Source organism: Doryrhamphus excisus, chromosome 9 (genome assembly GCF_030265055.1).
Source record: "Doryrhamphus excisus isolate RoL2022-K1 chromosome 9, RoL_Dexc_1.0, whole genome shotgun sequence".
Classification (NCBI taxonomy): Eukaryota; Metazoa; Chordata; class Actinopteri; order Syngnathiformes; family Syngnathidae; genus Doryrhamphus; species Doryrhamphus excisus.
The window spans coordinates 21,601,495-21,617,751 of NC_080474.1; the positions used below are offsets into that span (position 1 = coordinate 21,601,495).

The window sequence follows — 16,257 nt, forward strand, 5'->3', positions numbered from 1 at the left end:
GTATTCCCTCACATCACTGAAATCTAGTACTGCAGCCCCCCACCACACGTCCCCAGCTGCTCCTCTTATGGGGCTCCCAATCTGGCCAGAATGTCCCACTTTGGTCCATAGGTGAGTCTACAAACACATCTACTCATGAAACTCTTAAAACTGGACTTCAACACCATCATCTGATGCGACCCCACTGCTACTACAACTCTCCATAAAACATCAGCCCATACACGTATTTAACTACCCGAACCCGAGATGAAATACCCATCCAACCTTACAACCCCCTCCCCCAGCCCCAGTACATGATATGGTCTGATGATGTCACTAATGACATCACCAAACCTATAAAAGCCAGAGACTCATGGCGGCTCCTCCCCAAACGTTCCTGCAGGTGACTCCCTTGGTACGAATCCCAGGTACGAATCCCAGGTACGAATCCCAGGTAAGACCAACTCCGTACACCCGTTAGAATCCCAATTTAGCCTGGATTAACACATCACTATTATCAATCACATAACTAATACAATAATACTATACAAATACTACAATAACACAAGGGACAAGTGATGACTTTTAACTCATTCACTTTGTCCCACGGACGTCCATGTACTCCAAACATTACCTCAAATTACCGACGTATCAAAGTATCGAAATTTTGATTTGAGAATCGATTTTAGAGCCTACACGACGACGGAGTATTATCTCCATGTTTGGGAATAAAGTGGTAATACTTCGTGTCAGCAGAATAGAGCAGAACTCTTCAAGCTAGCTTTTATTTATAACGGAGATGTTGAGCACAGACACATCATCATGTGATCATGTCCAGACATGTCACCTGAACAGTATTTCCCAGCATGCTTTGCTGTAGTTAAAATGATCTCTTTTGATTGTCTTCTGCCTTTTGATGATGTTAAATGATTCAGACTTTTGGTCTGACCCCGGTACCCTCGTTAAGAATGGTTGGGAATTTATAAAATATGGATTTAAAATCCAAATGCCAGGGTGGATAGATTATACGCAGGAATCTTCAGTCTCCTTGCATCATCATCACTGAAGGAAACGCACTGCGGTCTTCCTGTCGAAATTTGAACATGTTTAATTTCCACCAGGGCTGCACGGCGGGCGAGTGGTTAGCGTGCAGACCTCAGTTTTTCTCCGGGTACTCCGGTTTCCTCCCACATTCCAAAAACATGCTAGGTTAATTAGCCACTCCAAATTGTCCATAGGTATGAATGTGAGTGTGAATGGTTGTTTGTCTATATGTGCCCTGGGATTGGCTGGCCACCAGTCCAGGGTGGACCCTAACAGCTGGGATAGGCTCCAGCCCCCCCCCGCGACCCTCATGAGGATAAGAGGTAGAAAATGAATGAATGAATGAATAATTTTTGTGCACCTCTAAATTGTGTTCCAGCTTGTTGATGACAGTATTATTATTCACATTATTTTACTGCCATGCACATGTCCCATGACCCCCCCCCCCCCGCCCCCCTCCCCTCCACACATACACTTGACGTTCATCCAAAGAAGTCAGACAAAGCCCAGTGGGTGGTCGCCTCTTCACTGGGATTCGTATTTTGCCCCAGGAGTCATGACTCCATTTGCCAAATTGAGACTTCTGGTCCAAAGGGGGGCAGGACAAGAAAGTCCAAAAGAGAAGAGGGATCTGAAATTGGCTTAATGGATATACTGTAGCTGGATGTAGCTGGATGTAGCTGGATGTAGCCATTAGCGTAAGAGGGACGCTAAAAACAAGGCCCAGGGTCAGACACGGAGAAAGAGAGGACAACCATCTTCTAGAAAGACTCCAACGTGATAAAACGGCATCCCTGCCCCCTGCGCCGTGTCTCGTCAGGGCAGAATGTCTTTGTGGGATGCCATGGCGACGGCTGCTGTGTTTGGCGGAAGCGCATGTCATTGAGGACCCGTCTCTCCAAAGACAAGTCAGCATCTGACCGGGGGAGTCAGGAAATGAGACCTGCTGAGTACACATGCTGACAGGCCTGGATGGCACACACACACACACACACATGCACACACACACACACACACACACACACACACACACACACACACACACACACACACACACGCACACACACACACACGCACACGCTTGTAAGAATCACATTAGCTGTAAATTGTGACAAGTAAACAAAAACACTACATGTACACATGACATGATAAACTATATCAATAAGACAATAATTATGTATTGTATTATATTTATTTGTAATATGTTTATCATTATGGCTGTATGGCCATAATGGCCAAGTGGTTAGCGCGCAAGCCTCACAGCTAAGAGACCCGAGTTCGATTCCACCCTCGAGTTTCGTGCATGCGTGGGTTTTGCCTGCCAATCTTACTTACCAACACAAACTAGCGTATGACGGGTCGATCATGCGGAGGCCGTCACCGTTGTAAAAATGTCACATGACAACATATGACCACAGGTGTCCTTGAACTGATTTCCCTTCGCTGACGGGGAGAAATACTACATTCCTCTTGGATCTTGGATCTGAAACTGCATCAACTGGTACGGTACATTTTTGGGCTATCATGACGCATATTTTGGCGTTTTATAACTTTTATGGGTAGCATAATAATCAGAGTTGACTTGCGCTCCTTCCTCGCTTTATTGGCAGCAACAGTCGTAATCTTTTGGTAGCGCCTCGTAATGATGACTTACTCATCTTGGAGAAAATGGACTGGCTGTCATCAAAGTCAGAAAAGCGGACTTGAGCAAATAAGTTGATAACCACGTCTGGAAGTCCTCGAGAGCCCTTGGGAGTGTGACCAATCACAGCTGTACCCTTCAATTGTGTTTTGGGGTATTTGGATTTTGCTGAATGGCAACTTAAGCACAAAGCCTGGATTGGTTGAACCACTTTGGTAGAACATCCCCAAAGACCTGGTCAGACCTCCAAGGTCTGCTTGGGAATTATTGGAGGAAATGCAGCACTGCAGTTGCTATAAAGCCGTTGCCTCCCTCGATCCGTGTTCGTATTTGGGATTACGTTGAACGGCGGCCATCAGCCCAAAGTAATCACGCTGATCCAGAGCTCTGGCGGGATCAATGTTCGGATTTATCGTTTAAGGACAATCTGAGGATTTATTTCAAAACAAAAACGGGGTGACCGCGCTATTTGCTCTACGCGAGCTGGAGACAGCGCTAATTATTCTTGATCCGAGAAGCAGAATGAGTGCTTTTATTTGACTTTTTAAAATAGCAATAAAGCTGTGGGAGTAATGTAAGCTGATCTATAATGGAAACGCTTGAGCCTCATCTTGGAACGCAAGAACAATGAAGTTGAAAGGACATTAAAAACAGATTGAAAAGTTCAACTGGGGATTTCTTGCATGTGTAGCATTTGAGTTTTTCCATTAGCTGAATGAGGACCACTTTGTCTGTTTTGTCTGCAAGCGGAAGCTCTGCCAGACGGCAGATGTACTTCAAGGTTGAGTGAGTGTGTATTTTTTTGGAGTATATATTGACTGCATTTCATGCCATGCCCTCCAACTCTTACCTTACCTAGAAAAACTACGCTTACTTTTCTGATGTGCTTTTTAAGTTCCGTCTCATCTCAAAGAATTATGAGGAAAACTTCAACAACTTAAGTAACATTTGAAGTTTTAAGGCTTAAAGGCTTAAAATATTAAGACTGGCAGAGCGTGACTCACCCCACACAGTGGTAATTTGGTCCGGCGCACCACTGTGCGCAGCCAATTTGGTAGAATTTCTACGCTGAGATGGGCGTGGCGGCGCACCTAGGGAGGTGTTCACACTTTCAGCTTGAGGCAGTGACAATTTCGTGACAAAACAGTGACCCGAAGGTTCCTTGAAAGATCGCCAGCTCTCCTTGGTGCAGGTGAAGCGCACCCTGCGCCTCACAGGCAGGTGTCAGGTACATTTCAATGCAACCAGAGGCCACTATTTAATGTAACCGTCTGAAGCAGCATGTAGATATTTATATTACTTACCCCCCCAAATCAACGTTTGACGATCAACAAGACAGCATGATGTGCATTGTGGCCTCTGATGCGCAGTCCAGTGGGCCCTGCACATTTAAAGACGACAGGAGGCGTTGATTTGATTGGTTAAGATTACACTGGGCTGTGTTAAACCCTTTCACACCTTGTCTCCTCCCTCTTTGCCATTTGCGCTGGTGGGAGGGACGGGAGGTGTGGGTGCGCCGTGCTCTGCTGCAATAAAAATTGCAAAGTGCACTAGCCACACCCCTTTGGTGCACCTGGTCTACGAAAACAGAGTTCAGGGCACGAATCAGACACCCACTAATAAGCAAATAATATGGTGTTGTGAAATGAAAGTAGCCGTGCTGGAGCTCCACTTTCTCTCCACTTTGTCTCCGATCGAGGGAATGGTATGATGAATGATTCCGGTGGTTTTGAAAGAGTGGCAAAGCGTGATATTCCTTGATACTTTTAACGGAGCCATGCCGAGTTTTAGGTGACAAAGTATATAGTATATAGTGTCATGTCTGACACTATATTTCTTTATGAAGAACGAAGAACAAGCTAAAGAAACGGATTGATTATGAAGAATTTGTGGATACGAGGAATTTCCTTCCAAAGGAAGAACAACATCACGTTACCTCCATCCAGACTGACCTCCACTCCATTCTTAGCGTGTCCTTGCTCCTGGCTGTGTTCATCCTGCTGGTGGCCACCATATGCAGTTAGAGAGGTAGCATGAGGGGAAGTCTTAAGGGGATTAGGGGACTGGGCAAAGGAGGCTGTGCTGGTGGTTGTGATGGGCGGAGGCGTATGGGGGGGGGGGGGGGGGGTGATTTTGGTCTTGTCTTCGTTCTCTGCACATCTGCTCTCCGCTGTTCCTTTTTTTCCCCTTCTGTTGTTAAGTACAGTTTCCCTACGACAGCATTCTTTGGGCTTTTCCCTCAGTATATTACAACAGTTTTCATTACAACTTTTGACATAAATAAAATAAAAATAAACACAAATAAATAAAAATAAAAATAAATAAAAATTAAAAATATATATATTTTTAAAAACAAAAAAAAACTATTTTAAAAAACTTTTTTTTAGGAAAGCAGGAAGTGAACAAATGTAAGAGTTAGTGATTGTAAAAGTACCAGATGGAGGGGTAGGATTTAATAAGCTTTGCTTCTTCCTACTCCTTTTGGACATGTGGAACTGGGAACTGATTATGGGATGTACTCAATTGGAATCTGATGCATGTTCAAATGAAATTAAACCATTACCATTACCATTACCATTACCATTACCATTACCATAAGTTTCAAAATGATCCAGGGCATTTTTGGACCCCCTTGGTCCAGCCCAGTGGACTAGCTTGAGGTAAACAAATATTCCTACTGTATTATTGTACTTTATGTAATATAAATATATCCACTGCATTCTTCTCACTTCCAGTACAAAGTTAAGTTGTTCTCCTCTCTCTTTCAAACCGCCTCTCCTGCTCCCCGCATTGACATCCAAACTGGCCCAGTCCCCCCACCCTCCCCTACTCCGGTATACCCCTCCCTCACCATGTCTCTCCTCTCAGCCCTCTGATGGGATGTCAGTGGAGGATCGGAATCACCGAGTTGTGGTTGACTCCCACTCTGCCTCAACGTGCGGATGCTGAAAGCAGGTCGGATGTTATCCTTTGTCCGGACTTTGGAAAGTCATCATCAAGAAGTCCAAACCGGAGCTGCTGCTCTGAGGTATGTTTGCGTGTTGTTCATTTCTTCATTTGGCTCTACGTGCGTTGTCAAAATACAACAAGTCATGTCTCGTGCTTGGCCATGAAGATCATCTTCTAAAAGCCTTTGTTGCGTTCACTGCCTCGCATGCTGTTGTTTGCCTTTAGATGTTGCATGGGGGCCGTCTGGCAAGCAAAACAACAAAACACGTTCTACTGTATTGGTTGTGCAAACACACACTCCAAAAAGCCTGCCAGGCTGTGTGTGTGTGTGTGTGTGTGTGTGTGTGTGTGTGTGTCAGCTGGGGAAATCATCTCCTTCTCAGAGGACCTTCTCAGTCTGTGCTTGTACGATGCCGCCGATCTTCAATGAGGAGATACGAAGAAAGACGCAAGTCAGGCTGTAATGTAAAGTAGAAAGAACACCATGAGCGTGCGTTGTCTTTCCTCCGTAGGCGATGTGTTGTACACGGACATCTAACTCCGACGTGTGTCACCACCAGCACCAACACAGCTTTTGTTCCACCAGAGCTCACAGATGGGCTCATTCAGAGGGTGTGTGCATTACGGGGGCCACGGACAAGCTGGAGCTGGATCTAAAGGGTCTCCTTACCAACATAGTCCACTTTCACTCAACTGTTGACTACAGCGAGAAGTGCTTTTATTTGCTATTGTAGTACATTAGTACATGTCACAAAAGTGACAACCAGTTTTATAGCAGTATATCTTCTCAAGGGACAGTACTATAAAACTGAAAGTTGGCATACTTTAGATGGTATAGCAGTATGAAATTACACACAGATATTATTATCTAAAGTCCAGACAGTGTCTTGTCTCCAGTCAAACGTGGTGGTGGTAGTGTCATGATCTGAGGCTGCATGAGTGCTGCTGGTACTGGGGAGCACTGAGCAGTGCACTGAGGGGAAACAGGAATTCCAACAAGTACGGTGACAGTATCCACGTTTACATGAGGAGTTTTTCCTCTTTCCGAATGACTTTTCCGAAAAACAATGGTATCCATGGAAAGGAATATTCCCATCTCTTGTCTCCATGCGTCGCTATAATCAACCAGAATAGTCAATGGGGCATGCCCAGTAAAACGTAAACACCAACATCACGTGATACCGACTTCCTGGAGTTTTTCTTTCAGAAGGGTTTAGATTGTGTTCCACAGATGGCGCTAATGCACACCAAAGCTGCTTGCCAACCGCCAATAAACAGAAGAAGAAGAAGAACGCAGTCTGACGACTTTCCGTTTGAGCGGGTACAAGATACCTCAATCGGATTGGGGAAAGGAATATTCCACCCCTGGGAATGCCATTATATGTTCATTGGGATTGGCACTTTTCTTTGGGAATGAGGTGTATACAAAGGTTACATTCTTTCCGTTTGAGCAAATAAACCGAATTAAATTGGAATATTTGGGTCCATGTATACGTGGCTAATGTGAAGCAGAGACTGGACTGCATGGCAGTTTTATCGCAAGAAAACCAGAGGTCACTATTTATGCCTGACTTGGCTATGTACCTATGTAATACTTGTTAAGCACTTCGGGTACTAATGTCATCCTCGTGACTCCTGTTATTATTTCTTATCTACTTTTCCCTCCCCAGTGAGGAGCACGTCTGATTATGAAGGGTTTGTCTTGCTAGCAGACAGATTGCATTCGGTGTGGCTGACATCACAGGCTAGACAGCTGACTGGGCAGACAGGAGTGGCGAGGGGGTCGGTGGGATTATGTGGGAAGCCATCGCTTTGACTCACTCTGAATTAGTGGCGCTATTTGACTTGGGGGCTGGAGGTTATGTGTGATCCATGCTAGTTCGGTTCTACAAAAAAAAACAGGAATCCTAGATATAGCCGAGATAGCTCACCGTGACTGAAAACAAATGGCTACAAATATTCATTCTGTTTTTTGTTTAGTTTTTGTACAGTTCCAGGGGTCTTCAAACGACCTGACAGTCAATTCCAAGTGAGGATCACCAGACCAGGCAGTTGTCAGGGTAAAGCTAACGACAGGTGGTGGTCGAAGCAAATGACTCAGGAATCATTTCGCTTTTTTGTGGTTGAATACTGACAAATATTAGTCAAAACAAATCTTAATATTTAAGCAAATTTTACTTAACAAATTTTAATTATTTCAAACAAACTGATGTAAATATAAGGCATTCAGAAGACGCATTCAAAGACTTTTTGATGATCTGTGATATTCTTCACTGGTCACTCTGTGTCAGTAATGTTACTGTTATGTGACACACAAGCACCAGACCCGAGGGGACGGAACAACAGGCTTTAAATGCAGCTTTGAATGATCTCACAGCGGACGCAATAACCCCAAACATGGGCTACTTTTGCGGCTGTAAAACTTAATGCTGATACCCTGATATCACTTCCTGTCCGGCCCCCCATTCGGCTCCCCAGCACAGGAACACGTGTAGAAAGGACAGTTGAGTTTGCTGATGTTGTTTCGCAAAACAGATATTGTTGATTGCCCAATGTCTTTACGATAACGAGAAGAAAAGCTCTGGTTTTCTTGGAGAGAAGTCGTTTTTAGCACCAGGTCTTGGTTTGCATGTGTATGTTTCTAGACCCAGAACATAGGACCCGGGAAAAATCCTCCTATATTGGGGTCAATGCTGTTTCCCTTCCAGGACTGTTATTGGACACTGTCAGGAAGGTGCGGTGGGGTCATTCCCCGGGCTTGCCAGGACTTGCCAAAGCTATATTTACAGTACGTCCGTGGGATCCCTGGAATAGGAACTACGGTTTATGTGCTCGCTATCATCAATGAGTATTTCCTCAGGGAAAACTCATGACTGAATGAAATCCGATCCAAATTCCAACTACTCATTCTCCTTCTGCTAGGACAACTTACTCTTTCTCACTAGAATGGACGAGGTGTTAGGGTTGATGCCGTTGGACGTTTTGTCAGTAAAGGAGACGACGGAAGAAAAGCGAAAGGATAGAAGGAGAAGTTCAAGAGACAGCTGGTCCTCCTCGCGTGTAGGAGGGAAGCTGGTTGGAATGTAATCATTCCACCCGACCACCGTCCCTATCAAACCTGTAAGGCACTGCCCCCCCCCACATACGCGCAAACACTCCTACCGGGATGCTCGAGTGCCGAATAGAGATCAGGCGTCGGTTGACCAAAAGAAAATCCCTGAATGTGTCAGATGTCATATCAAACACGTCATCTCCCATCATTGAGTTGAATTGTATGAAAATGCAAAAATTAGGACGGTGGAGAGGCCACACAGCTCGGAGACCCGAGTTCGATTCCACCCTCGGCCATCTTTGTGTGGAGTTTGCATGCGTGGGTAACGCCTCCATTACCACTTTTCTAATCCAGAGGTGCAAGAACACATTAGAAATATGGCAAACATATTGTTTCATAATCATGTGGAGTGCATGAGAAAATGGACATGAAAAACAGGTAAGTATTTCCCATCGGGCGCATCATAAATAAACTTGGACTGCCACACATTTTGAGAAATATTGAGAAAGAAGTCAGACGAGTGGTTAGCATGCAGGCCTCACAGCTAGGAGACCCAAGTTCAATTCCACCCTCGGCCTGGGTTTTCTCCGGGTACTCCGGTTTCCTCCCACATTCCAAAAACATGCTAGGTTAATTAGCCACTCCACTATGGTGTTTTTTTTCTTTTTGCCATCCAGACCATGTAAGAGTCGTGCAGGACACCCACCCTAATTATCCGAGGAGGATGCTTGGAAGACTTGTGGAGAAGGCAGCTTGTAATCGAATGCGGCGTTTTCCGGGTTTGCCAAGGTCAACATGGCCCCCCCCACGCATCAACGCATCAACGACAGCGGCGCTCATTAAGTATTCATGCTTGTTTTTTGTTGTTTTTTTTTGGGGGGGGGGTTTGTCGGTATACCGGGCAAACGAACCCATCTGTTGGATTTAGTGCAAATGTGACAGCTGGCTGACGTGGAAATGAGATCCGTTCCTGGCGCCCGCATCGCTCCTTCCCCAGTTGTCTTTGTGGGACATTTGTCCGGACAAAAGTGTGCGGAACTGTTGTGGCGGACCCTGGCGCCTCCTTTTTTTACTGTGTGCTGCCGTACCCCTCCCACTGTGGGAGGGTGGAGGGGGTCTCACTGTACCTCTTAGCTGTGGTCGAGGGGGGAGGGACAAAGAAGACGGAGAGAAATCCAAGCGGTAGTGTTGCCATGGTTACAGGGGGAAACGCTTGAATGAATGACATCACGGCGGGGTGTGAAATTGATTCGGTGGCGGGGGGAGGCGTCTGTCGCTGGGTCTCCGTTGGTCTCCATTGCTCCCTCCTCGGTTCTCCGGCGTCTCCGGTGGACGGACCCTCGCTGGTAAGACCTTTCAGTCAACAGGCGGGACAAAGCGAGCGCATGTGTCCTTATTGTCGTTTGTCTTGGCGCTCTTCCGTCTGTGTGTGGTGTCATGTGATTCATTGGGTGCCGCCGTCGGGGGAATTGAAGGAAAAGCAGATGTGCCGTGCAGTTGCCGCGGAATCTAAATATACTGTGGCGTTGGAAGAATGAACAGCTGATTGTCCAAGACGGAACCCAGCCATGATTATTCCCTCCGTTATGCTTTCGTTTACAGTCAACTTGTTTTTTTTTGGCAAAGTTTGCTCGTAACTTCACCCCGTGGTGATCGAAAGCACAAGGTCAACCATTCGCCCTTGTCCCAGCATGCCTCACTCCAAAGGGCTTCACTGGTGAAGTCTGTGCCGTTCATCGGGCAGCGTGATTAACGACCCACGTCGTTGACCCCCGTTGACCCCTGAGGGACAAAGTTGGAAGGCAGGCTGGTGGTCTTTAGCTCGGTTTTTTCTCTCCCTTCTCTTTTGGCCGGCATCCCGAATGAGGGATGGGATTACATCGAGGATGAAAGGATCAACATTTAGATACGGGATGCATAAATCCATCCCGGGGACGACCAACTGATAAGCTTGGATGTGAAGAAGGAATGCTGCTTGTTCCGACCCTCGGGTCACAATTCCAAGCGCCCGTATAACTTGTCAGATAGTCGCACATCCACGCCGGAAGTCTTGACGCTGGTAAGGTCGGGAGTGCCATGATTGGAGATGAGTTCCAAGGAAATGACTTCATTCATTCATTCACGCTGGAGCCTATCCCAGCTGTCTTAGGGCGAGAGGCGGGGTCCACCCTGGACTGGTGGCCAGCCAATCCCAGGGCACATATAGACAAACAACCATTCACACTCACATTCATACCTATGGACAATTTGGAGTGGCTAATTAACCTAGCATGTTTTTGGAATGTGGGAGGAAACCGGAGTACCCGGAGAAAACCCACGCATGCACGGGGAAAACATGCAAACTCCACACAGAGATGGCCGAGGGTGGAATTGAACTTGGGTTTCCTAGCTGTGAGGCCTGCATGCTAACCACTCGGTGTGGCAGTCCAAGTTTCTTTATGATGCGCCCAATGAGAGATACTTACCTGCTTTTCATGTCCATTTTCTCATGCACTCCACATGATTACGAAACAATTAGTTTGTCATATTTCTAATGTGTTCTTGCACCTCTGGAGTAGAAAAGTGCTAATGGAGGCGTTGCGTTCAACAGAAACGTAATTTAATCTAATTTGCGGTCCCCTAAAAAATGCAACCTCCTTCCTAATTTGGTGGTGATGATGTGATAAATGAGGTTGAGCAAGCGATCATGTCAGACAGATGGAAGTTTTCCAAGAGGAACGCTCAGGAATCTTAATGAAGAGGCCGATCCGTGTGATGGACTGATGAGATCTCGACGGTTGAATTTGAATTTGCCGTACTTACATTAATCTTTGATGTCAACGTGGGGGCCACAAAATGGGCTACAAACGAGCCGCATGTTTGAGACATGTATTGAACTCCGGTCCCCTGTGTGCTAACCACTCAAGCACCGTGCAGCCCATGTCCAAACTATATTTAGAAGGTCGCAAACAGGTTTTCTATGCCCAAAAAGATTCCATTCCTAAAGAAGAAAGCCTATTTCATGGAAATCCATTTATCACGGTCAGGTCTCCTACCAAGTAACCGTGATAAACCAACTCTTGTGTATTTGCTGTTACGATTATTTGCATGGAATTTGGCGCAAACTTAAGAGCACCTGCCCAGTAATGGCAGGTCTAATCACATATTTGAATATTTTCATTTTCTTTCGTTTTATTGACATTTGAAGGTTCCTGTTTGCGCTACCTCTAATCTATGCAAATAGTATTCCAAATGCTATGACGAGGAATAAATATTTATTTGTGTAAATATGATGAATAATTAATCCAAAGAGATCTCTTTTTATGTTTAATACATTAAGCTGCAAAACCTTCCCCCCAGCTTTTGGCTTTTGCCATAATTGGGACTCTTCAGCCGCACAAAGTCCTAAAATGTTTGTGTCAATTAGAAGATAAAGAGTAGCGCCATGATGTAAAACACGGCAGCGGTAACGCAGTCGCCATGCCGACAAGGATGTGTCACTTTGATCCACTTTATGCTGCACTGGAATGGAGCGTCTTTCCCTCAGTCAATCTGGTCTGGGAGCTGAGCTCCACGTTCTGCTGTGTGACCTAATTTCAGCAGCAGCGAGGTAAAGAATTATTATAGTTCCCCCGCTGCTCACCGCTTCGCTAGACGTGTCGGCTTGCCTCGCAGCGCGGTGTCTCACGTGGAGACCTTGTGTCACCTTGTAGAGCTCCAGCCCATCAACGCTACCTGTGTTACACGCAGGGGTTAGCCTGGAGGGCTAAAGGCAGCTTGCACAGGCCTTGAATTGGACACAATAAGTCCAGTGACTCCCCATAGTCATAGTCCCCATGCTCTGACCGTGCTCCGTCCAGACACCGTTCAGCTGTAGCATTTTTGTATCCTTGTTAAAACCTTCCGCCGTCGTCCTCCTCCTTGTCCTACCCCTTGAACCAAAGATTCATTCAGTCGGTTGAGCTTCTTCTACTCTTCTGAATTTTAATGAGTAAATGTTGAAATTCCTGAAGAATATGATACAATATGTACTAACAGATAAAAGATGTACAAAAACATTTGTGCAAAATTATTTTTTTTGTGTATTTTAACAATTGTCTTTTAAATTTTCTTTTTCTCTTTTTATTGTGTAATATTACAATAACCCATTCACAAAATAAATCTCATAATACAGCTTTATCCTCATATAATTATACACTTGAATATATGATATAAATATAGTTAATGTACATGCTTTTGTCTTGTAATATATACACAGTATATATTAATTTTCTATTTTTCATAAATTATACTCAAATTTATTCTTGTAGATCATTCATTTTTTTCTTGTGATTGACCTTTTACAAAATAATGTGTTTTGAGGGGAGTGGGGGGGGCATATTACAAAATATTCTGATGAAATCCCACATTTTTCTGCATCGTCATTTTCTTTAAATATTATATTTATATTATAAATATTATAAATTTAATTTAGCAGAATTCTGCTGTTTTTTTCTTGTAATATTATGAGCTTATGCTAAAAAATTTACTAAAAAAATATTCCGTCAATTTAGATTTTTTTCTATAAGCTGTATAATAGTATTCTAGTATTTTTTTTAGCTGGTAGTATTACAAGACATTAAAGTTTTGTTTAGCTGTGTTGATATTGGTGGACCATCATGTTGTGTTAGCATTAGCATCGGTGCTGACACACTAGAGATTTGCATGTAGGACGGTGGCATGAGTGTAAACGACACTGGAGCGCAGCAGGGGGCGCCTAGGAGCACAAAGCAATTATTCCCCATGCTTGCCTTAATGCCGTGTGACATTTGGAAGTGGAAGCCTGACATTTGCCGTGTCACATCCACCGGCTGTGGGCATGTGATGTCGTTGCTAAAGTCCTCCCGGGGAGGGTTTTGTACCACGACTACACCTACCGTGTTGTCCCTATGTATTATTAACGGGGTGCGTTTACCGTGTGTTGGGGTTGTCCTTGCATCCAGACCCTTTTTCCTGGTTCCTGCCAGAAGATGCAACACGTTTCTCTGACCTGATTTCCAATGACAGGAATGACTCCGCCACACGTTGATCCATTTTAGCGATCTGTGCCTCTCCTCGCGTCTCCCTTTCAAGCTGCCGCTATCTTGACTGAATAAACCTCACCTGCATCTCATATGCTTCTATCTCATCTCCCCGCGCTCGTATTTGCTCGTATTCTCCCTGACCAAAATACAGCAGAATGTCAATCACCAGCTAGCTGTTCACTGCCAGGGGCATTTACAAAATCCATTTATTTCATTATGACAGAATGTAGAATTCTGTGAGAATTAGAATTTTCTCTGAATGTACTGAACTCCTGTTTCCTTGCTAGGGTTGCATAGAGAGCTAGGGTTACCACTACCGTCGGTAGTGGTAGAAAAAGTGGTAGAAAATGAATGAATGAATATTATTAATATTGATGTCATTTTCTTTGTTTGCGTGCCCAAATTTATACACCTGCCTACTTTTGTACCCCCCCCCCCCCCCGGTCCCCCCATGTGTGACTACAGTGATCGTATCACATGACACCCCTGCTATTTAGTGTCTCACCACCCTTGAGTCCCTCATTCGCCGTCACGTCCTCACCCTCCTCTATGCCCCCCCGCCCCCCATTTATATCTTTACGAGCTTTGACCCACAGACACACTGACCCTGCACACACTCTTAGTCCTAACTTTAATGTGTGTGTGTTCATGTACTGCCCCCCCCCTCCATGTTAGAAAAGGACGTCCCTTTCCAATCCATTTGGTCTAGTTTAAGAACGGCCGACACGAGCTTAACCTGTCAGCAACCAACAGCCGCACTGCAGCAGCTTCTGTCTTAGCTTTCCTTCTCTACAATACCCCCCCCCCCCCACCCCCCCCCCACACACACACATCATCCCCATTTTTCTTCATTTTTTATCGCATGCTTGCTTTCTTTGTGACGTATGAAAGAACAATGAAATGAATTTTACTCAGACTTTCATTTCTGCTTGCATATGGAAAAGATAACGGGCGTGTGTGTGTGTGTGTGTGTGTGTGTGTGTGTGTGTGTGTGTGTGTGTGTGAGAGAGAGAGAGAGAGAGAGAGAGAGAGAGGGGTGAAGACAGATCAGCATTGCGTCATCGCGTTGAGGGGGTGTGTTGGGCGGGAGGTGGGCTTAGCCGGCTGTCAGTCAGTCGGTGACGCGAGGAACACGTGTGACCGTCATGGCTTGGAGGAGGAGGATGCTGCTTCTCCGGCGCTAGGAAGCAGCTTGCTTACCGACCGGTTCACCCGGGCGGAGGATGCCGGTGCTTAGTGTGCGAGTGTGTGTGTCTGTGTGTGCGTGTGTGTGTTGCTGCAGTGGAAGCTGCTGCCGCTGTGTGAATCATGCAGACACACAAACGCACAGTTTTGGATAGGTTAATAATACCGCCGCTGGCTGGACGCCCTGCTTGACCATCTCAACGCCTACCTTCCTTCCTTCCTTCCTTCCTTCCTTCCTTCCTTCCTTCCTTCCTTCTGGCTTTCAACCTGACTCTAAAAATGTCTCAGTACCATTTCATCAAATGCTGTAAGTATCCTCTCCCTGTCCGTGCATGTCCAACTTCCAATGTGTCCTTTTGCATGAATATATGATGTATGGGAATGTGTGCTGCAGACAAATCTTGCAGATGTGTGTGTGTGTGTGTGTGTGTGTGTGTGTGTGCGTGTGTGTGTGTGTGTGTGTGTGAAGTTGACCTGCTGAATTGCGGCAGGTAGCAGCAAAGAGAAAAAAAATAAAAAGACGGCAGGAGCGTCTGGCATATTTTTACCACCCAGACCGAAAGAGAAAGTCATTTCCAAGAGGAGAAAGGTTTTCGAGGAACGTCGGAGATGCGGGGAATTCTGCATGGAAAGTGTAGCCAGCCAGGTTAGGATGATTGACGCCAGGAAAAAAAGCGTTTTCATCAGGGTCGGAGCTGACTGGGAAGTGCTGGCTAGAATCCGGTTTATTAGTTGCAGCCTGCATGGGAGGCTTCACGTTTGATCGATATCTGATAGCCAGGAGATGAGAGAGGAGATGCGGCCATTCACCTTCCATTAGATGACGTCCTCCACGTTCCATCTGTTGGCAGTCATTCATCACCATTCCCTCCTCGCCGCTCGCAGCCACCGCGGATGTTTGGGATCCTTCGGGATCCTTCGGGAATTGACCGTGAAGGTCTTTGGTTTGTTATTTTTACCGGTGGATTTTGCAGCCCCTAAGCCGGCTTTTCCTGTGCTGCTGTTCTGTATAAACGGCACCAACACGGAATGCGAGGATGAAGTTCTCCTGACAATTTTTCAACTATTCCGCAAGTCATTTATAAAATGGACCAAAAATGAGCGGGTTTCACATTGCCTGTAAAAGCCAGCTTTTCCTGTTTTGTTGTTCTGTGTAACAGGCACCAAAATGGAATGTGAGAATTCACAAAAACTAGAACTTTTCAGCCATTCTTGAAAGAAATGAAAGTGAAGTATGAGCAGGTTTCACACGACCTATAAAAGACATCCTTTTTTGTGTTTTTTTTTTGTATAAAAGGCACCAACATGGAATGTCAGAACAAAGTCAACCTGACAAGTTTCAATTTGCTTTATTTATTTATACA

General features: G+C 45.4%; 1 protein-coding gene across 5 annotated transcripts in view; it reads left to right on the forward strand.

Annotated features, from left to right (window-relative positions):
• The first annotated feature begins 5,553 nt into the window (after positions 1–5,553).
• Positions 5,554–16,257, forward strand: part of myo16 (myosin XVI) — a 76,616-nt gene continuing 65,912 nt past the window's right edge. For 2 of the 5 annotated variants that reach the window (XR_009131638.1, XM_058081782.1), the window contains exon 1: positions 14,850–15,200. Coding sequence is in view for 2 of the 5 variants with exons in the window: in XM_058081782.1 (XP_057937765.1) it covers positions 15,173–15,200 (28 nt within the window). In the remaining 3 variants the exon portion in view is untranslated. Of the gene's footprint in view, positions 5,694–9,929; positions 10,013–14,848; positions 15,201–16,257 lie in introns of those variants that run through there. The other 3 variants (XM_058081784.1, XM_058081783.1, XM_058081785.1) reach the window with 3 other exon arrangements.